The following is a 21,633-nucleotide window of genomic DNA, read 5'->3' as shown; positions in this document are numbered from 1 at the left end:
CTGAGCGTCAGGCATTTTTACAGAAACACACAACTAATAGCCTCTTAGACTGGCTATTACAATACCACTAAGTAGATATTCATTATCAATTTCAATTTAATTGTACTTATTGTACTTATAGAGTGCCATTATCACTTATCACTTACCATCTTGAGACAAACTGGGTCTAACTGTGAGTATCAGACACAAGATGCAGAGCAGTGTGGAAAACATGCTGGGAGGCTCGTATGGGTGCAGGTTAAACAGTAGCAGCTGAGATTTTCCCCTGTTCCTCCCTATATTAAAAAAAACAAAGTGAATCAAAAAAGGAGAGATCATGAGGAGCTAAATGAGAGGCATTCAGGTCTGCCACGAGCACCTCATTAATCTGGGCTGGGTCTCGGTCACTGCCCACGAGGACGAGAACAACAACCCAACCGTTTACTACCACTTCGCCCCTTCATCAGCCTATTCTAAAGTAAACAAGACACCGCTCCTGGGGATTAGCTGTAGCCTCCAGCACTTTTTTAGGGGGGCCCATCGGTGAGTCAGGGTGTGCGTTAACGTTTTACTGAGCTGAGGCCGAGCTGCCTCGAGGCCAGTTCCAGCAAATCAGTCACCATCACGGTTGGCGCTCGGCTGAAAACACCCACAGTCTGATGGCAAACACGCAACGACGTGTGTGTGTGGGCGTCAATGATTTAGTTGCTGCGGCAGTCTTTTATTTCCTATAGCATTCATTTTATTTGTCATTTATTTTTCTTGATTTTAGTCTTATCTTATTTTGGACTTTTTAGTAGCCCCTTAATTTATTTATGTCTGTTTTATCTCTAGTTTTATGAGCATTGCAACCTTTATTTCTGGCTTGTGTCTTACTGTCATCTTAACGCCTTTACTATATATCCCCCCTTTTTTATTTTTATTTTATTTGTCATTTTCCAAGATAGCCTTACCCGTGAAGAACTTTGGGTCAACTGTTGTTGTTTTAAATGTGCTATATAAATAAAGTGACTTGACTTGACTTGCCTTAACTTGACTATAACAATAACAACGGTCCCTTCACCGTGTGAGAGGCATGTGAGTTCTGTTCGGTAATGACACCAATTAATTAAGGATGCGAGAAATGTTCCTGGAGCTCTTCAAAACAACAAGGGACAGATGGAGACACCCACAAGCGGGCGTGATGAGCTATTACTCAGCAGCCCAGTCAAGCGGGTTACTTTATGCCATGAAAGTTTAATATTTCCAAGAAACCTTCACAGACCATCCCCAAAAGGTTTTCAGCCTTCGTGCGCCATACCTTGAGTAGAAGAGGGCTAATCTGAAATATTAATGATGTATGCCAGGGGTGGGCAAACTGCGGCCCGCGGGCCGGATCCGGCCCGCCGAACATTTTCATCCCGCCGAGCATTTCATTTGATTATCAGGCTGCTCGCTATTTTTTTCCTGCGATACAGACGACGTTGGTTAGCCTTACTGCAAACTGCTTTTCACTCTCCTTAGAGAACGTTTGCAATGTCAATGTCAAAACATCATGTTAAATAGAGATAACATCATGTTAAACTAAGTTAACTCTTAGTTCTCTCCTTTGCAGCAGATCTAACGTGAACATTATGCGATCCATTTAATTGGGAACAGAGCCATATAAAGGTACCTTTATATGTGTTGTGCGGCCCGCCGGCCAATTTTCAAAACCCATTGTGGCCCTTGAGCCAAAAAGTTTGCCCACCCCTGATGTATGCCAATGTCAATATGTTTATATCAATGATGCATGTCAATGTCAATATGTTTATCTCTTCCCAGAAGAGTGCAATGCAATACTGCACTGGGTCATTCCACGTCAGTTCAACCAGGGCCCACGCACTTAGGTCTCAAAAAATTCTGAAAAAAATACCAGGTGTACCCATGTTACCCAGGAGACACACTGCAAAATTACTCTTATGTAAGATCAATACTTTCCAAGATACAGCCAGTTTTACAGGGGGAGGGGGGTGGCGATTTTGTTCGGCCTCTTTTTTTGTCAAAGTTCACAAGCCCTCAAATTTTGCACGCTGGTACATAAATAGGAATAGTATGTAGCAAAATCGTTACGTTTGGTCTGGATAATCCTGCATGGTCATAGCTGTCCCTCAAAGTTGATACAAATTTTATTGGAGTTTTTGGCTGGGCTCTGTTTAAGCCTTCAGAAGACATATTTGTACTCAACATAGGCTCTTGATTTATTTTCCTTACTGAGATAAGTAGAAACACTCACAAAAAGCAATGACAAGAAAACAAATCCCTTCAGGGTCTGAACAGCAGACCTCAAGTCTGAAAAATCATTTTGGTTATCATTTTCAGAGCACCCAAACACCTTGGGATCATACAAAGATTTTTTGAATATGTTTTTCTTTATTCTCCATGATCCCTTCTTTTTGAAAACACCAATTTGACTTGTCTTATGCAAATCTTTCTTTTTTATTTTCCACCCTGAACATGGGCAAAATGCCCCATTGACATTAATATGTTTTATATAGTCACCACACTGCCACCTGTGGTTGTATAGAGTAACCTGTGGTAGCTCTATACAAAACATATTGATGTCAATGGTGCATTTTGCCCATATTCAGGGTGGAAAGTGAAAAAGAAAGATTTGCAAGAAAGATTATAACATCAGATTGAGTTTTGATTGCTAAACATTTTTTAACAAATTTCGACAAAAATATGAAAGGGTCTGATTTGTATATTTGAGTCAACAAGCAGGGGGGTGGACGACAGGAAATAGCTATGCTTCAAAGGGAGTCCACCCACACGCCAACCTGACAGACAAAAGCTCCTCTAATACAGGAGTCAGGAACTCCACAAGGAAAGGAAACTCTGAGGGAGTATTAAGGGAAGGATATTACTATCCGGAACCACCTAGAACACACAGCGTGATTCTAACCCCTTCTGGGGGACTGAAAGAACAACATACATTGGGAAACAGTAGGCCTGGATCCAAAGTCTCTGGGAGAAGAAATTACTCGCACAGATTATGGCAGCCTAAATTCATCCTGAAAGAGAAAGTCTCCAACAGTCTCCAAATTTACTTTCACTTGTAGGCTGGGTTAGGACCAGAAAAAGTCCCGTTTTCATCTCCAACAAGCCTAAGCTTGACACAGTTTGTTATTACCTCGCTTGATCAATGCATGCCATCGTTAGCACAGCTAGTGTGCAGGCTATACTGTGCTGGAAACATCTGATTTTGATACTTTTGAACAAAGAACAAAGTAACACTGACAACACCTGCCTATCTCATCTTGTCTTCAGTTTTACATTCACTGATAACTACATGTCTTCCTAATCCTCACAACTGTTAAAGGGCACAATGTGCTGCTTAAGTCAGACATTAGACAGTTATTCCTTCACAGAACTAAACTCCTGTAGATGCACCTGAGCACCATCTGGTCCTCTGACAGTTTCTCTCTGTCTGGCACTCCCCAACTCGAACCCACAAAACTACTGGAAATGAAGCCCTCATTAAATAAACATGCTCCAGTGTGGTCAATTGATTGTGGGTCTGTAGGACTGCATTTCTCTCAGACTGTGGTCATTCTATGACCTCCCAGTGAAGCAGAATGGTCTCTTCCCACTATGCCAGGCCCAGTGGCCTTCATGCACGGAGAACAAGGCTGCAATTTTCCTTCTTGGCCTCAGAAAAGTCACAACACAATGTGGTTTTTCAAATGAATCTGTGTGTGTGTGTGTGTGTGTGTGTGTGTGTGTGTGTATCTGTTGAAAGACAGAAATGGCCTCATGTTCTGCAGGCCTTGCAGTAAATGACAGCCGAGAGAGCGTCAAATATTGCTGCAGCTTTGAACTAATCGGCCATTTTGAGCGCACCTGTTGAGTTATTTGACAAAGTGCGTGTGCAGTGCTCACTTGTACAAGTGCACATTTGCACAAAAGCCTCGGAAGAAACCGACAAAAAAAACATTCCAAACCAAGCCTTCCGATAAAAAAAGCTTCATTTTCTTCTCCCGGAGGACTACTCCTTGGCTTCACAACTGGGTGTGATTTTTGAAGGGAACTTGCATTTAGAAATTTTGAAGGGAACTTGCGTTTAGATCTCTCTCTCTCTCTCTCTCTCTCATTTACATTTGTTTTTACATGTGTGTAGTATCTATACGGGGACAGGATGAGTTGGCAGAGGAGTAAAAGGTAATTTGATGAGTGCCACCGTGTCCCTCTCCACAGAGATGGCTTCTGTGAGGTCATTAAATATTTACATGGTAGGGCCTTGCTGTCCATTTAAGGCAATGAACACAAGATTCAGTCCATAGACTGTATTCAGTCAATAATTTACTCAGGGTAAATTTACATAAGAAAATTGAGTGGGATATTCTTGCACTTTTCAACATTTTTCTGCCTCATTTTTGGGAAACAATTTGTACACACAGGGGCGCAGACTTTGGTCTAGCCTACTGAGAAATGAGTTCTGAGTGGTGACAGTTTCAAACATCAAAACACATGTTAACACAGGTTAACACAGGTGAACAACTCAACTTTAGCAGCTGCTAGGCTTCGGAAACCACAACAGTCTTCCAATAGCAAACAGGTTTGTCCAACAATATTCAATTGTGGGCTTCATCAATCAACATCATCTCTTGTATGAATCAATCATAAATTTTATACAACACCAGGTCTTTGCAGGAATGCCAGGGCTTCTGTTCAAAAGCTTTAATCCAAGCAAAAGATTTCAAAATGAAACAGTGGCCAGAATGAAAGCCATGGAAGAGACGGACATCCAGGAAGAAGGGAACCTAAGGGTGTTTGTACAGGGTTTTCATAATTTGTTTGTGATAAACTTTTAAATTGTGGGCAAAAAACAGTTTGACGAGGTTTTTCCCCCACATTCTCAATGTTATGTTGAAAATCAATAATTTTGGGATAGGAACATTAATAGGGATAATTCGACCATAGGGCATATTGTGGTTTGGACCTTTATCAACACTATCAAAGCTGGCAGCTTTTCACGTCAGAGCCAAGCACTGATAAGTGCAGTCATTTATAAATTAAATCTGTTCTCTGCATTCTTTGCATAGCACTGAAAAGACATTGAAGTGCAAAAATAGGCCTATTCAATCAAGCTGCCTCAATCTGTAGGCCGTTTCTCGGAAATTGTCCCACTAACATTTTTTTTTTTGTAGGCTAGTCTATATTACAAATAATAACTGTCTGTTATAGTTTTGGTTTATTGAGTTTGTATCCTAACGTTAAACCCTGACTCAATATTCTACCAACATCATGACATGCTTGCCTTTTCTGTTGTTTTTTTTGTCTGTTTGTTTTTAACCATTGTTTTGTGCTTCAATAAATGCCAGTTTACACTCTAAACATGTATGCCAGTTAACCTAGCTGAAGGTGTTATAAAGTAGGCTAGCCTAGCCTAACTGAGCTGATGAACACAGTGTAACAACAGCCATGTCAAGCCACCAACAACATCATGAGAACAGAACAGTCAACGTCCGAACGCAAATATTCCCCAAGTAGCGTTAGCAGATTAAAAGATAGCACGTTTATAGATTTGTGTGTTTGTTTTTCAATTATTTTACTGCCCGATAAAGGTAAGCCAACTTGCTCTTTTCCAGACATTGATTGACGCAACAGTAGCGAAATGTTACAATGGATGTACTGTTACGTAGCAAATCTGCTAGGATATATGCTAACTAGCCCACTCACTCCCTCCCTGGGAAAAATGAAAAAGCGGTGGCTAACGTTAGCGGACTAGTTACGGGTTTCACCAAGTAGCGACGATTGGCTTCGTGCTTACCTGATATTATGTTTGAGAGTATCCTTATTCCAAAAAGTATGACCGAATATCATCCGCATGGCAATCTGTAGGTATCCTGGATGGACTAGTTAAGCTGTATTTTACAGTTGCGCACATGATACTCTCAACCAACAATTCGGTCCCTCTATCAGAATTCCCAGAACTGGAAGCATAGGAAGAGCAGGCGGAGTGGAGGGTGGGACCGAGAGAGTCGACGCGTTGTGGCTTCCAGTAAAATGAGCCAACTGGCATGGGCCAGTATAAAAACATATGATCAGAGAGGTTGAAGCGGAGCAAACTCTGTAGACTATAATTGGGTCGCCTTATTGGATTATAATATTGGATGAAGAGAAGCCTAAAATGTTATTTCAGATCTAAAGTCTTTAACATAGGGTTATTACTTAGGGTAATTTTCATTGATTTTGTTTTGGTTAGGCCCTGCTGCCATGGTGTCAGGTGTTATCCATCTCATAATAAGCCTTTACTATCGTAGGCCTATTTTAATAAAAGCCTAAGCCCTAGCCTGTCGAAATTAAAACTTATAATTAGACTACTTGAGACCTTTTCATAACCTGATCATAATGTAACAAACCAAAACACTTTAACCACAGGGCCTAGTCAATAACCATTTTCAGACAATTAAATGCCTAATAGGCTAGACAGAAAGAAAGAAAAAAAACAATGCTGAACCTCATCTCTAGATGGCACTGCGTAGTGAGAATTAGTAGCGCGGCTAGAAATCTGATAGACAGATTCTTCACACTTCGCATATCTCTAAAAAAGGCGTAGACGATGATCTGACATCAATAAGTGACCATGTAGACCTAGGCTACTACAGTAGTCTCATAGATATAGGCCTACGGTAGGCCTAAGATAGCATTACTTATAGGAGTGTGGATTAAATAGCCTACATTAACTGTGAGGGTCACCTGATGGATGGACTACCTGAGAAAATCTCTTGCAACCACGAGATGCAAGCAAGCCCATAGATTTTACCATAGGCTGAACGACTTGTTTTTCATAGCCTAGCCTATATTTTAGCTATTCGTCATATGTGCTATTTTGGAGAAACTGAGGAGTGATTGATGGAATCCAATGGATCAGGCGTTGTGGTGTACATGTCTTATACTTGCGATGATTTGTAACGGCTGGTGCAAAGGTTTTGGTAAGTGAACACCTGCTGCTGCTTGCTCATACAGACAATAGGCTATAACCGCTGTGTTCTGGTCCGTTTACAGTTTTTTTAATCTCAAACTAACAAGAATTAGGCTAATGACATCCCTCGACCCTCACCATTTGAAGATACACAATATATCAAGACTCTCAGCGATTTTTTTCACAGGCTACCCTATTTTTACATTGTTACAAATGTGGCCGCCTGGCCGGCCTCTGGTAAAAAATAATAGGCTACTTAGAGTTAGAGTAAAAAGTTGTCAGGTACATAGATTTCAGTCAGTTGGGAGTCGATTTAAAAGATGTGTAGTAGGCTATCCTACAATCATAAATCACACTGGTCATTTGACTGAAGACTCAACAAGTGTTTTCTGGGGTGGGGCAGGGGGTATTGTAACCATGAAATTACATTTCCATATAGGCTATTTCAAATTGGCCTATTTGTTCGATCTCAATTCTTCAATAGGCTAGCCTATATTGTTAGATTTAGATTTGCACTTGTGTTGAATGGGATATTGCAAATTTCACATATTTCCTTTTATATAAAAATGAGGTTTAAAAACTATAAATTATGTCAACAATTAAAAACAAAACGTCATATACACATTTAGGCTACTCAGAAGTTTTAAATCACCATACTGTAGGTCAAAATCAAGTGGTTACTGTTAAAGTGAACATTTAGGTCAAGGTCTGGCCAAAGAACTATGTCCAGAAACAAGTGTAGCCTAACCATATATTGCAAACACAACATGAAGGTTAAACTGATTTCTAGGTTCAAGCTGTCCTATTTGTCATCCTGTGTCTCAGATTTTATGGACTTTACACCGATTAAATTTAAATTGTATCCACAAGATCATCAACATATTGTGGTAAACTGGACAGTAGACAGCGCACTTGAAAATGTTACTTATGAAATCCAAGTGGCCCGCACAGAGAACTTCAACCTAATTGAAAGTGTAAGTAGAGCCTGCAAATCACTTCAAAGTTTAATCAGTGACAGGCTACTTTGAGTTTGACATTTAAAATACATGTTTTTCCCTAGGTAAACATAAGCACTAAATCACAAAACTCTGAAGAACCATTCCAAACTTGGACATGGACATCGAAATTGCCTTTACAGTGCACTGATCACTCTGTGAGGATGAGACTTATCTACAACTACAACTCTACTTTTGTAGATTCCTGGAGCCAGTGGAAAACTCATACAGGTAAGAAAATAAATGTTATAAACTGTTATCATGTTAATGAATCAGTTATTGTAACTGATGAATGTCTGGCTCATGATTACATTCGTTTTTTATTAACTCGGTTCTCCCCTGAGTCTTCTCCAAGACTGTCTCCAAGATGTTTTTTTGGGGGGGGGGTTGTCCATGTGTGGTTCGTTTTTTTTTTCTTCTTCAGATGAAGGTGCTCATGATGTCTGGGATGAGCCGCAGATATTTCCATCTGAAGAGGTTTTCCAGGAGAGATCTGAAGTATACTTCTGTTGTGTGGCACCAAGGGATGCCCAAGTCACCAGCATAACCTTCAACAGAACACGATACCCCCTCATCAGCATCAGTAGCCAGGTCAAAGCCATCGCAGTGGACAATCTTAATATCACCTCTGAACTGGGGGTCAGCTTAGTTTGTCTTGACTCCAAAGGCGATGAGGGCATCACTTCAAACTTTGTCACTTGTTAGTATTCTTGATCACCATTGCTTTGTAATCAACAGCTGGAGCTGTTATAATAGTATGGCTGCCCAAATGTGTACATTTATGATACAGTGTTTTAAGCCAGTGGTTCTCAACCTGAGGGTTGCCAGATTGTGTGAAAAAAAACATTTGAATTCTATATTAAGCCTTTACACTTTCACTTTTCTTTCGTTTTGGTGAATTGTTACTATTTCTTAGTGCACACACACACATGCAAATAGCGTGGTTGTTCACAGTCTTTAGGCAGCCTGGCCTTAAGCATCAGTGAAATTGACAATAGTAATATTGTAGACTTGGTGGGCTATTTGATTTGATGTCATGATAATGTAGTCCTCTGCTGCTCCATTAGCTGTGCATTGTTGTTTGTTGTTTGTTGTTGTTGTTTATGGTCAGGAACTGTGGTCATGAACATGAAAATGTTGTCCTATGTATTTGTGTGTGTGTGTGGGGGGGGGATCGCGAATACCAACCTGATTATTCCAGGGGGTCGCGGCTCAAAAAAGGTTGAGAAAGGTTGAGAACTTATGAAAACATGTATCACCAGTCCCTCCACAGAAGCCCAGAAATGTGAGCTGTGAGACGGAGGATTTGAAAGTCTGGAGCTGTAGATGGGATCCTGGAAGACCGCCTAACTTGCACAAGCGCCACGTGCACCACTATGCTCTGCTTGTAGAGTAAGTTAAAATTGTTATGTTTAAATTTCGTATTGTTATTATTGGGAACCTCTTCCTTTTTTTTCAGCAGTTCAGTGCCACAAATTCTTTGATGTTGAATTTAATCTGTAAGGACTAAACAGAAATATCTGTAATATGTTGTAAAAGGTGCTATGTCGAGTTGTGTTTTTTTTTTAAAACGTTTAAAATGACATAGAAATATCAATGGAATTTGAAGAAGCAAACATTTGAACATTAAGTAAAAAATGCTGTGTGTTGTATCTCTGTGTGTCAAATGTCCACTGAAGTTAGCATGCAAACCACGTAATGTTGGCACCCGGCTCTCTTGTATTATCACTATACAACTATGTGGCTGTATTCTAGAGAGAAAATGGCTGTCCAAGCTTTATCAATGCTTCATCTGTGTCTTTGTGAAGGAACTCAGGCCATGATCTCATCAGGTGTGACATGTCTTCATGTAGCTTTCTGGCTGTCTCACACCTGAGTGAGTATTATGTCACTGTGGTGGTAACAAGCAGTCTAGGGCAAGAAATGGAGAGCATCAAGTTCCATGCACTGGACAGAGGTTAGTTTGTTGTCTAGCAAACCACAAACTTGAATGTTATTGACTATAATTAATGTTTACAGTGTCCTGCCTAGAATGTTTAAATATTTTGATTATTGTGTCCAGTTTTTCCAGTTGCCAAGAGTTTGTCTGTGATTCCTGACGTGCATCAAGCGAATGTCTCTTGGACTATAGAAGGGAACTTTACAAAGATTCCAATGATTTGTCAAGTCCAAATTATTCCTGAGGGAAATGTCTTGGTATGCATTATATTCATACACTCTTGACCAAGTCACCATACAAATAATTATAAACATTATATTAACACAATTTCAACAACATTCTATTCATAGTTTTCCGTGTATATCTATTCACAATTATTAATGAATTAATTTATGTATTTATTGTAAAGCGACATTTTGCATTGTTGTAACCCATTAGATTAAGCTCTTGATGTTGTGTGTAAGGTATCTGTGAACTGCTTTTGTAGACCATTGAACAGACTGGAGGTTTAGCGCTACACTTTTCTTGTCAACTGGAAAACTTAAAACCCAGCACTCAGTACTCTGTGAAGGTACAATGTGCAGTTTCTGGGAGAAGATGGAGGAAGTGGGCTGGCCCACTATTCTTTAACACACGTAAGTTCACTATGAAATTCACTAACATTATGTGTCAATGTGTCAATCTTTGAGCCCTTAAACCTTTTTTAAATGTTCATAGACCAAAATTTACATTTTTCTCACAGAGATGACATTTGTATATTGTATAATCTTTTTTACTCCTAACCTTCATCAGATCCCCTGGTTCTTTTGGACATCTGGAGGAGTATACAAGCCCTTCCAAGTGGTCGCCGTGTCATTTTAACATGGAGGACAGTACGTTTCAACCACAGCAGGACAATGACCTGATGAATAGAAGAAATACCTCGAGATTGTTTACTGTTTGAAACTATCATTATCTATGACATTGCTATAACAGTAGTTGCTTCTCAGTATGTAACCCAAACTTGCCATACCTTTCAGTATACCAGTGACATGCAGCTTGATGTCAAGTCATATGAAATTCGACTGCAGCAGGAGAACAGCCTGGGAACGTTGTGGACTAACACAACGAGTGTTAACCCACAAGTTAATCAGACTGAGTTCTTCATCGATGAGCAAGGGTGTAACATTTCTGTCTATGCCAACATCACAGCTGGAATCTCTGTTGCATCTCATATTTTCATCCCTCCTGCAAAACACTCTGGTGGGTAAACAGTGGGCTCTGAAATGTTCTCCAGTGGCTGTCCCAACATGTATGATATTCAGTATGTAAATATTGCTTTACACTGACTGGTTTGTCTGACGGTGCATTTGCATAGAAATGTACATAACTGCACCTGACACATTATGTATTTTTCCTGTGTCCCCACAGAAAATGCTGTTATCCCAAAAAGGGTGGTTGGCAGTGTCAGAACTGGGTTTATGCTGTCATGGACAGAAGATCCTAGTGCTGTATGCGGGTACACAGTAGAGTGGTGTCACAATGGGAGTGGTGTACTGCCTTGCACCCCTAGCAACCTTCGATGGCAAACAGTGCGCAGAAGTAACACATCCTTATCACTCAAAGCAGGTACAAATCTTTGCTCTTCATAGCTGTGAAGATTTTTATCAGTTTCCATGTAGCAGAGGCTAATATCAAGCCCCATCTGTTTTCTAGGAGCTTTTATGGGCGGCTGCAGATATACATTCAATGTGTTAAGGTGCAGAGAGGATGGACATCACCTGATTGAGACACACATTGGCTACTTACAGGAACAGAGTAAGCGTTAACAGGAAGAGGCCCTTTTCCTGTCTTCTGCACTGTCATAGTAACAGATAAAGGCTGTACATGTTGCATCAGACCATAGTCAGAAAAATTGCTCAGCAGCATACATGGCTTAAATCACAATGTCTTTGCAAAGTTTGAAAAAAAACAAAAAAACATTTGAATTTGAGACCATGTGACGTGATCAATACCGAGTTGTTAATGTGGTTACTTAGGATTCTGAAGCTATTAAGGCTCAGTTTTCTTTGGCATAGAGAACTTTAGTTGGCAACATTTAATTATTTGAATCTTTATTTTACAGCACCCACACAGTTCGTACAAATTCAGAATTATCCAGTGGTGACATCTTCCTCTGCCACAATTGAATGGAGTTTTCCGGAAGATGATCCCCGGCACCCCGGTTTCATCTCAGGCTACCTTGTGACTTTTCAGAATGGCCACTGGAGTGACCAGAATCATAGTGAGTTCAAGGATCCTGACTTTGCAAGTCATTGTTACTTGCTGTTCACTGGCCTTTTTTTGAGTGTATTGGGGGTTAGTTGGGAATCAACCTATTCACAATGCCACATTATGTTCCCAGATTCCTACAACCTTTCAATAGACAACCCACACAGGAAATCCATCACAGTCAACAGTCTGTGGGAGAGCAGAGAGTACAGCTTCTGCGTCCAGCCATGTACGTCAGCAGGCCCTGGCCCCTCTACGTGCCGCACATTCAGAACCTCCCCTGACTGTGAGTATCAGGCACAAACCCATGATCATGTAACATAAGGAAGGCATTCAAGATCACGTACAACTGATGGTGACTGGATCTTCTTTCACAGACACTCACTTTTGGGTGAAGATTTTAATCCCGGTGATATTCCTTTTTGGTTGCTGCATTCTTCTTTGGCCATATTGGAAAAGGTCAGTACAAAGTTCAGACATTTGTAGATTTGGGTAACATCTGCCACCGCCCCACCAATCTTACAGTGACCCCTGTATTCTTCAGACTGAGGAGTACAGTTGTGGAGATTTTCACGCATCCAACCAAGGTGAACGTGAACGTATTACAGCTGGACAGCTCTCTTTACGAGGTGTGTAAGCATTCCGCTATCACTCCAATCTCACTTAAGAACAAAAGACACACGAAGACGAGACAAAACACGACACATAGAATTGTCTCAATGTTCTCTCCTCCTGTGCTTCCAGACGAGCGAGAGGATTCGAGCCCTGACTGTGGAAGACTGTTTGTGCTGTGACCTTGAGATCATAGAGGTCAAGCCTGGCGTGGCAGAGTGCAAGTGTCTGGTCTATCCCAACGAGGCCAGTTGTTCTTTCGCCCCGTTGACGGCCTGCTGCTGCACAGAGCTGACCGACGACGTGTGGGGCGATCCCGTTAGTGAGAGGGGCGTGAGTGTGTGCAATTTCACATACTCGCCGACCTTCACAGAGGTGTCGTTTTGTCGGTCATCGTTCAGCTCAGATGGTCTCACAGAGGGACAGCCTGTCCAACCACACGACACATGCACCACAGACTATGTTGTGTCTGCAGGTATGCCGGCATGAATTCTGTCCTGTATTTTTTGTATTTATGTCCTAGAATACTCGGATATAATAGGATATAATATTTAACATGGTTGACACCACAGTGATTTGAAGGACCAGTATCCATAGACTTTCACACATTATTGCTGTGAATGAAGACTTTATTAATGGTATTAATGGTGTCATTAATAAAGTGATGACGTTTGCACTGTATTAGGTTTATTTTTCCCAAATGTTCTTTCAGAAGATCAGGATGCCACGGGCCCAATTGTATTTTCAACGTAATTAAAACTACTTTTTGTGAAGTAATACTGAGTGGACAATGGTGCAATATTATAGTCACTTTTATCCACTCATTCATCACCTCTCGTCTGGACTATTGCAATGGTGTCCTGTCTGGTCTGCCCAGCAAGGTCCTTGACAGGCTATGTCCAGAACTCAGCTGCCAGGGTCTTAACAAGCACAAAAACCCTGGCAGCATATCACCCCCCATCCTCATACAGCTTCACTGACTAAAATCCTCCTCACCTAGAAATCTCTCTACACCAGTATCTTACGGGTTCCTCACGGTCCCTGTGGTCCTCTGACAAGGATCAGCATGCCATTCCCCGCACCAGACTCCAGACCTTTGGGGACAGAGCCTTCTGTGCTGCTGCCCCCAGTCTATGGAACAAGCTACCCCGCCATATACACACTGCCCCCTCCCTAGGTGTGTTCAAAAAAACACCTGTTCTTTGAGGCCTTTGGCCTCTGACCCCCCCATTCCCTACCCATCCCTTTATTTGTCAAGAGACCTTGGGTATCCTAAAAGGCGCTATATATTTAAACTATTATTATTACTACTATTACTACATATACTCAAGACCAGTTTTTTTGGAAATAATTCAAACCATTCGCCATTGTCTTTTTTCCTTTTTTAATAATATATCCCTTTGATTGTATGTTTGTCAAGGTCAACAGCACCTAAAACATACTGTACACATTATACAAGGGAGTCACAAATTCGGCCAAAAAGGAAAAATGGGGAAAAACCCAAAACAAGAAAAAAGTATTTTAAATTATACTTGCAATATTATCTTAAGGAAAAATATAAATATTCTGTCTTTTCTGGTCTCTTTCTCGCTCGCTCTCTCATTCACTCACCTCTGGTACACATACACAACATTGATCAACTCAGTCAAAAGATTTAAGTGATCCGCAAGTAATCTCTACAAATCCAGACAAGTAGCAGCATATTAAACAAAAACAATGACAAGAAACAGGGCGGAGGGAGGGAGGGAGGAAGGAAGTTCAATTGCCCCCCACAAACTCCACCCTAGGCATCTTACTTGTACTCTTACACAATTATTTCCACCTTTCATGAAATACGATACGCTAATGTTGAAATCTGGGGAAAAGCGGATTTAGACGTGTACGGTTGACATAGAGCAATGGATAACAGTGAGTGTAGTTTGTCATGCATGTTCCTTGAAAAGCTTAGTATACAATGCTGATAGTATGCTGTATGAAAGATGCTGCAAGGAGAAATGTATTGTATGTCTGTTGTAGTCTGCACATCTACTAACATTACAACTCTTTATGTTACCAGTGCTTTAAAGATTTACTTAATCATAAATAAAAGATCTGACAAATTCTGGATATAGAATGGTTCTTCAGAAAGTACACAACCGACCTTGTTGATTAATAAAGTGACCAGGCATAAAAGGAGCTCCTTGCTGTGTTGATATTTCTTAAATAGAAAGTTAAGACTATTGTAAACATTTGAGAGAGTGAATGTAAAACAAAAGTGTCAGAGCATTTGTGCAAGGAAACGGTGAAGTCAACATAGGGTTGTTCAATACATGGTCTAATTCTGCACACACACGCTGCACAAGTTACATCATGAGTTGGTCAGAAAACAAAAACATGTTTTCAACTGTTTTTCATTGTTTGTATGGAGTAAGGAGTTAGTTCAGGTCTGACATACAGCCCCTTGGATCTGAGGCGTAGGGAAGAGGTACACTAGTGATGATCTCACAGACAAAAGTATATATTAAAACCACAGTAACCATACTTATTTGGCTTCAGGATTATAGAGGATGACATGGCAACCATTTGATTTTTGCCGAATCTTGGAGAAGAAAGAAGATATGATGTCCCTTCTGTGATGTACGTAGTAGGTCCTACGTAGTATTTTAGCAAATAGTATTTATTTATTTTTTCAAAATAAAGGACCCCTTGCATTGACTTGCTCTGGTGGAATGACACGTCTTCGCAAAAAAAAAAAGAATAAAAAAAAAAACTTCTTACAGGATCTAGCTCTCTTCAACTCTTCGATTTATTCCTGTTGTTGGCATACAGAAGCAAGAAAAAGCAAGGGACAAAAAAAAATAAATCCTTTCAGCTTTTTCTTTTGTCTCAATGTCATATTGCTAGTTCATATGCCCATGTGCAAAATACCTGTGAGATTCTCACCTCTTGGGCTCAAACAAGCTGCAGGGACAGGGTCTGTTTGCTCTAACAGGTCTAACAGCACACAGCGCATAGCCAGGGACATGCGTCTTCCTTTGACTGGTTGAACATTTAGTGGGTGAAATGCAGCTGGGTTGTGCATGATGACAAAAAAAAAAACTTGCCTTCATGGAAGCTCCAAACTGAAGAAAGTACCAACGCCTACAGCTGAAACTGAAATAATAATAATAATAATAATAATAATAATAATAATAATAAACAGCTCTCTCCAGAAAAAAAGAAGGAATTAGAAAGAGAAATGACATGGCTAAAGACCGAGTGTCCCATTGAGGAACAGTGGCAAAACATGATGGATGCTCGATGTTTTGAAGGTTGTAATAATTAAAAAAATGCACCATAAACTATGAAAAAAATACACAATAAATAAGATAAAACAACAGCTGCTGTTGTGTGATTTCAGTCCTTTGACTGAAGGTTTTGAAAGATAAAATCCATCAAGTCGTCATATGATTGTTTGTCATGAAACTGAGGGGGACCCTGTCCTGTAATGCTTGTTCCAGTTGAGGACACCTCTAGTTTTCTGTAGTGTTAAGAGAATACTGACAGGCTTGAAGTTCTTTAGCAACCGTGTCGATATTCGGATCCTTTTGAGAATGTTGTCCTTCATTGCAGGTAGAATTTACAAAAAAAACCTGTTCTTTACTGTCGCAGTAATGCTGAATTGGTTTGTTCAGGTTTACAGTTAGTCATTTGAATTTGTGTTCGTTGCTCAACTGGCTCCAGCCATAATATTTGGTAAACGTCTATTTTTGTTTTGACAGCAACCGAAAAGAACACTAAGTTTTGTCTGATTTGCTGTTGTGGTTTGGGTTTTCCTGTGTTTCTGACTGCAGCCATGATCCATGCCCTCCTCCACTCCTCCTCCATGCCGCACACAGAGTGAGATACGTAATTCTCTCCATCTTTCCATCTCACTCCTCCATATCCCTTCTTCCTCCACCAGCACACTCGTCTGTCCTCTTCCCATCAACTCGCTCCTGTCCTCCAGCTTCTCTCTCTATGCACTCTTTCTGGCTTCCTTTGTTTCTCTGCGTGTGAGTGGGGATGTGTGGAGGAGGATGAGAAGTGTGTGTGTGAGAGGTATCTCTCGAGCATGAGGGGCTTGTGTGTGTGTGTGTGTGTGTGTGTGTGTGTGTGTGTGTGTGTGTGTGTGGAGGGAGGTTGGGGTGTTGCTACGCTTCTACGGGAGGATCAGGACACAGCAGCAAACTCTCCTTCCTCCTTCTTTGGTGGCATCGACAAGATGGTGTCAGCTTCATCATACATCTTTTTGAAAAAAAAAAAAAGAGGGGAAGAGAGGAAAATGAACAAACAGATGCAACAACTGCACTAAGCTGAATAAACTGAATGAAACCCCTCTAGAAACGACAGAAAAATATCCACGATGTGTGTTCAAATGACTTTCTACTTGCATTCAGTAGTAGGGTCAGATATCGTTTCTGGTTTATTGTGAGAACACTAAGAAGAGAAATTCAGTGGAGTAGGCTTACGGGGAGAGAGACTTACGGGGCTGAACTGCACGTCCTGGAAAAGCTCCTGGATGAAGCGGCGGGAGGGCAGTCGGAACATGCAGTGGGCCAGCAGGTAGGACACCTCCGAGTACAGGCAGATGTCATCAAATGCGTGGGGGAACTTCTCTTTTATCCTGCGGAGAGGGCAGAAGAGATAGACCTCTGGTTAAAAGGTGAGGGTGATGGTATTAGTCACACTCTAGAACTCAAAATCATGGAGCGAAAGCACAATTCTACTTTTTAGGCACACACACACGCACACACTCTTTCTGGCTTACGTGAGGAGGCCTGTTTCATGGCCCTTGGTGCCAACGGAAGAGCTGAGGTTGACCACCAACCGCAGCACCTCCTTCCTGAGGAGCACTCTGGATGCCGGGCTGTCCTCAGACATGGTCTTGCAACCTAATGGGGCACAAAGGTGAAAGAGGAGGTCATTATTAGGTCAAGTCACTTTTATTTATATAGCACATTTTTGTATGCACAGAGTGCAACCCATTTGTACATTTACTCTGTTTACCTACACCATATTTACTAAATACATACATTTGTGTGTGCTCTCTGATCTGTGTCGAGTATCTGCACGCTTATTTTGCAGACCATGAGCTGATCACATGAACATGCAAGTATGGGCCTTTGCCCCCATGTCCAGCATTGATTACTTAAGTTTAGATGATTACACAAGTTCAGATGGTTTGAATATGACAAGACAGATGGCCCAGATGGTCAGAGATGTGGCGATAACCTTCCAGAGACATACAAAAAAAAATGTTATATCATTTTAGGAACTGATTTGAAGTGCAGACACCCCCTAGTGGGCATACGAGCTTTCAGCTGATGTCAATGTTTGGGCCCATCAGAATCAAGCAAGCTTTTCCCCCCCTCCAACCACTGCAGACATAGCCAAAGTTCAACCTAACCAATGAATCAAATAAAATCTGAAAAAAAAAAAAAAAAAAATTAACTCCTCAAATATGGAAACTGAAGCCCCTCTTACCCAGGACGAGGACTGTGCTGGGGGTGCTACTGTTGACCGAGCCGCTGGACACCGCGTCACTGCAGCCTGACACGCCCGAGTACTTGGACTGGGGCACCACCTCCAGGTGGTTGTGGCTGGTTGACCCAACCCATGGAGGGTACTGGTTGTCACTGCCTTCTGATGGGAGAATGAGACAAAATAGACCTAACTGAGAAACTCCTGATGTCTGGTTCACTTGCAATGTTAACATTTATTATGAAAAACAACATTTTGGCCCACAGACCTTCATCAGCTTAGGTAATACAGGTAATATATTTAAAACAACCTCCTACAGTTAAAAAAAAAACTCCACTGCCTGAAGAGATGCGCAGCGTCCTCATCAGTGGAATCAAAATAAAAGCAAATCAAAAGCACTCCATGTATCAAACTAATTCTCATTCATCTCCTTCACAAAGCCTCTCAGCGCGACCCTTCCCCGATGATGTGGACTTTGACTATTGCCCTTCTCTTTTACCCTGGAAAATCCAGAGTTCTTACAAGAGCCCAATTTGAATTGTCTCTGCGAGACACTCTGGCAAAGAGTAATGATGCACGTTACTTTTGCCACTTGTATCGCGGGGAGCCAATCACATCGGTGTATCTGATCTAGGCGGACCAAAGGCGAGCTAAACAGATGGAAGTCGTAGTGTTATCCAATTGCGTTGAAGTCCGGAAACAGTCAGTAAACATTGGTCGTATAGTCGTATGACATTTTCAAATGCACGCTTGATGCCGCCCCTCGAGTTGAGATCTTTCTAGATTACCAGGGTCTGGAATCTCCAGGCTACTTCTCTTTGACAATTGCCCTTCTATGCTTTCATTTGTTATTACTGTTTGCTTTTGTTTATGTAAAGCAAATTGAATGACCTCTGTGTATGAAATGCACTCTATAAATAAACTCGACTCACCGTTGCGGTTGTGTGTGGAGTTGAGGTGGTTGCTGCCGGCGTTGCAGCCCAGCACCACCAGGCCCACGCAGTAGAGGCAGTTGTCCTCGCTGTGCTCCTGCAGGCCCGTCTCCTCAGGGCCTCCCCCGGTCTCTGGCTCCCCCTGCTGGCCTGTGCTGTCCTGTCTGGCCAGCAGCTCGGTGATGCTGAACTGAGTCTTCAGGGCAGGGCCAGAGACGAAGCCTGATAGGGAAGAAGGTCAAGCCCTTGTTATTTATCTTCAATTCCAATTATGTTAGCTCACATTTTTATTATGTATGTAAAAATTACAAATGAGATTGTTTAAAAGCATTACCATCTGACTCCCCAAAGAATTTAGCCACTTTCTCCCCAGCCGTTGGACTTGTTCGTTTCTGGAAGTATGAGGTCTCTTTAATCTGCAAAAAAGGAAACACAAGCACATCATAAAATGAAACTGAATCCCTTTCACCTGCCAGTGATGAAAGGACCGCAAATATATTGCAGAGTAGATAAAAGCAATGCTGAAACACAGCCGGGAAAGCAGGTAATCTGAGCTGTGTGTCCCCAAATCAATCATGGTAGGATTAGAAGTAGAATTGCTTGAAAAAATACTGGATGTCTCCAGACCTAGCATGCATCAGTCTACCTGGCTCCATGCCACATCTGGTTGTAGACATGGTAAAACCCACGTGGTCATCGTTGTGGGCGGTTGGGCGTTACCTGGAAAATGTCGTTGATGTCCACGGGCAGCCAGGCCCACGCAGTAGAGGCAGTTGTCCTCGCTGTACTCCTGCAGGCCCGTCTCCTCAGGGGCCTCCCCGGTCTCTGGCTCCCCCCTGCTGGCCTGTGCTGTCCTGTCTGGCCAGCAGCTCGGTGATCACTGAACTGAGTCTTCAGGGCAGGGCCAGAGACGAAGCCTGATAGGGAAGAAGGTCAAGCCCTTGTTATTTATCTTCAATTCCAATTATGTTAGCTCACATTTTTATTATGTATGTAAAAATTACAAATGAGATTGTTTAAAAGCATTACCATCTGACTCCCCAAAGAATTTAGCCACTTTCTCCCCAGCCGTTGGACTTGTTCGTTTCTGGAAGTATGAGGTCTCTTTAATCTGCAAAAAAGGAAACACAAGCACATCATAAAATGAAACTGAATCCCTTTCACCTGCCAGTGATGAAAGGACCGCAAATATATTGCAGAGTAGATAAAAGCAATGCTGAAACACAGCCGGGAAAGCAGGTAATCTGAGCTGTGTGTCCCAAATCAATCATGGTAGGATTAGAAGTAGAATTGTGAAAAATACTGGATGTCTCCAGACCTAGCATGCATCAGTCTACCTGGCTCCATGCCACATCTGGTTGTAGACATGGTAAAACCCACGCGGTCATGTTGCCCCTGCGGATTGGACGTTACCTGGAAAATGTCGTTGATGTCCACGGGCAGCGCCAGGCCTACGTAGTCGTCGGAGCAGCCGTAGGTGGCGCTGGACACCATGGAGCGCACGGAGGAGGAGCGCTGCAGCGTGGCGTGGTTGATGGGGCTCAGGAGGTCCTCCTTGTCCAGGGAGGCGAAGCTCAGAGCCTTGAGGAACCTGGAGAACGTCAGACACACACAGACGGTGAGGAGCAGCACACACTGGAGCTCAGGGCAGAGGTGTACAAGTCTGGCTTCAGGAAGTAAAACCTTGTCCTCTAACATATTTGTTTCAACCATTCACAAACTCAGCTGATTTACATCAGCACATCTCCACAGGCAGGTAGATCCATAGATATTAGAAAGCTAGATGCCGCATTGTCCGTTGAGTTCTATTAGGTGGCATACGTCAACGTGGCCGCCATATTGCTGGGGGCAATGCCTTTACTCTCTATCTATGGGCAACACTTGCCGGCAATCAGAGACACCTGTCTGATTTCCAATCAGTCACATGCGTCTCCATTGGCCTCCAGTGATTGTTGCCCTCACCAAGATGGCGGCGGCATTTCCGTACACTCTGGGGCCCAATGCGGTATCTAGCTTTCTAATATCTATGGGTAGATCAGCTCCAGATTTGTGAAATCGCCTGTGGTAAGTGCACACTGCAGAAGCAATACATGGGAGGACTTCTACTTTCTGAAGCCGGATTTGTACAAGTCTGCCTCAGGGCTGGGCTGATGGGGGAAGCTAGTCCAACACTGTGACCAACAGAACACAGAAGAAAACAGAATAAACAACTACCAAAGACATGGCACTGCATCTCAACTCAAAATACACCACAAAGCTTTAAAAAAAGAGGAGCCATTATTCCTAATGCACAAACACCAAATGAGCTGCCTGGAATGATGGTCATACTTACCAAGTCATCGTCAGACTAGACCTTACTAATCAAACTTGAAAAACTATATAATTAAACAGAATCTCACTAGAAAGACCACACCCATCAAAAAAGTGACAAACACAATCATCAAGCAGCACCAAACTAGGCTGTACTATTAGCTAGTCTAAGGGCGTAGCTCAGTCTGA

At 42.0% G+C, this 21,633-nt stretch overlaps 3 protein-coding genes across 4 annotated transcripts in view; 1 reads left to right on the top strand and 2 right to left on the bottom strand.

Moving 5' to 3' along the window:
- Positions 1–5,908, bottom strand: part of lifra (LIF receptor subunit alpha a) — a 20,660-nt gene extending 14,752 nt beyond the window's left edge. The window contains exons 1-2 of the mRNA XM_048244304.1: positions 5,771–5,908; positions 147–275 (exon numbers count right to left, since the gene is read on the bottom strand). Coding sequence (XP_048100261.1) covers positions 147–213 — 67 coding nt within the window. The 5' untranslated portion in view covers positions 214–275; positions 5,771–5,908. The remainder of the gene's footprint in view (positions 1–146; positions 276–5,770) is intronic.
- osmr (oncostatin M receptor) lies at positions 5,353–15,342 on the top strand. Of its 2 annotated transcripts, none has more exons than XM_048244305.1 (18): positions 5,353–5,564; positions 7,751–7,899; positions 7,986–8,151; positions 8,345–8,620; positions 9,183–9,312; positions 9,729–9,877; positions 9,983–10,116; positions 10,347–10,494; positions 10,652–10,731; positions 10,879–11,101; positions 11,270–11,467; positions 11,555–11,656; positions 11,964–12,122; positions 12,243–12,395; positions 12,487–12,568; positions 12,654–12,738; positions 12,854–13,196; positions 15,257–15,342. In XM_048244305.1, exons 1-18 carry the CDS (start codon positions 5,444–5,446, stop codon positions 15,262–15,264), a joined length of 2,706 nt encoding a protein of 901 aa, XP_048100262.1. In that variant the 5' UTR covers positions 5,353–5,443; the 3' UTR covers positions 15,265–15,342. The 2 variants fall into 2 exon arrangements, with proteins under 2 accessions (XP_048100262.1, XP_048100263.1); XM_048244306.1 differs by lacking the exons at positions 5,353–5,564; positions 15,257–15,342 and adding exons at positions 6,080–6,935; positions 13,434–14,896.
- The window catches only part of rictora (RPTOR independent companion of MTOR, complex 2 a), a 25,533-nt gene continuing 17,988 nt past the window's right edge, over positions 14,089–21,633 (bottom strand). The window contains exons 33-39 of the mRNA XM_048244307.1: positions 20,548–20,725; positions 20,164–20,245; positions 19,135–19,356; positions 18,206–18,364; positions 17,490–17,613; positions 17,207–17,345; positions 14,089–16,966 (exon numbers count right to left, since the gene is read on the bottom strand). Of these exons, the coding sequence (XP_048100264.1) occupies positions 16,892–16,966; positions 17,207–17,345; positions 17,490–17,613; positions 18,206–18,364; positions 19,135–19,356; positions 20,164–20,245; positions 20,548–20,725 (979 nt within the window). The 3' untranslated portion in view covers positions 14,089–16,891. The remainder of the gene's footprint in view (positions 16,967–17,206; positions 17,346–17,489; positions 17,614–18,205; positions 18,365–19,134; positions 19,357–20,163; positions 20,246–20,547; positions 20,726–21,633) is intronic.

The sequence above is a fragment of the Alosa alosa genome, chromosome 5 (genome assembly GCF_017589495.1).
Source record: "Alosa alosa isolate M-15738 ecotype Scorff River chromosome 5, AALO_Geno_1.1, whole genome shotgun sequence".
NCBI lineage: Eukaryota > Metazoa > Chordata > Actinopteri > Clupeiformes > Clupeidae > Alosa > Alosa alosa.
Note: the sequence above shows the minus strand (reverse complement) of the source record. Positions and strands in the feature narration are given on the sequence as shown.

Coding starts and splice junctions, on each gene's coding strand:
- osmr (XM_048244305.1), top strand. CDS start 5,444: ATGAGAACAGAACAGTCAACGTCCGAACGCAAATATTCCCCAAGTAGC. Junction 10,495..10,651: donor CCCACTATTCTTTAACACAC/GTAAGTTCACTA, acceptor AACCTTCATCAG/ATCCCCTGGTTCTTTTGGAC. Junction 11,102..11,269: donor CCCTCCTGCAAAACACTCTG/GTGGGTAAACAG, acceptor GTGTCCCCACAG/AAAATGCTGTTATCCCAAAA.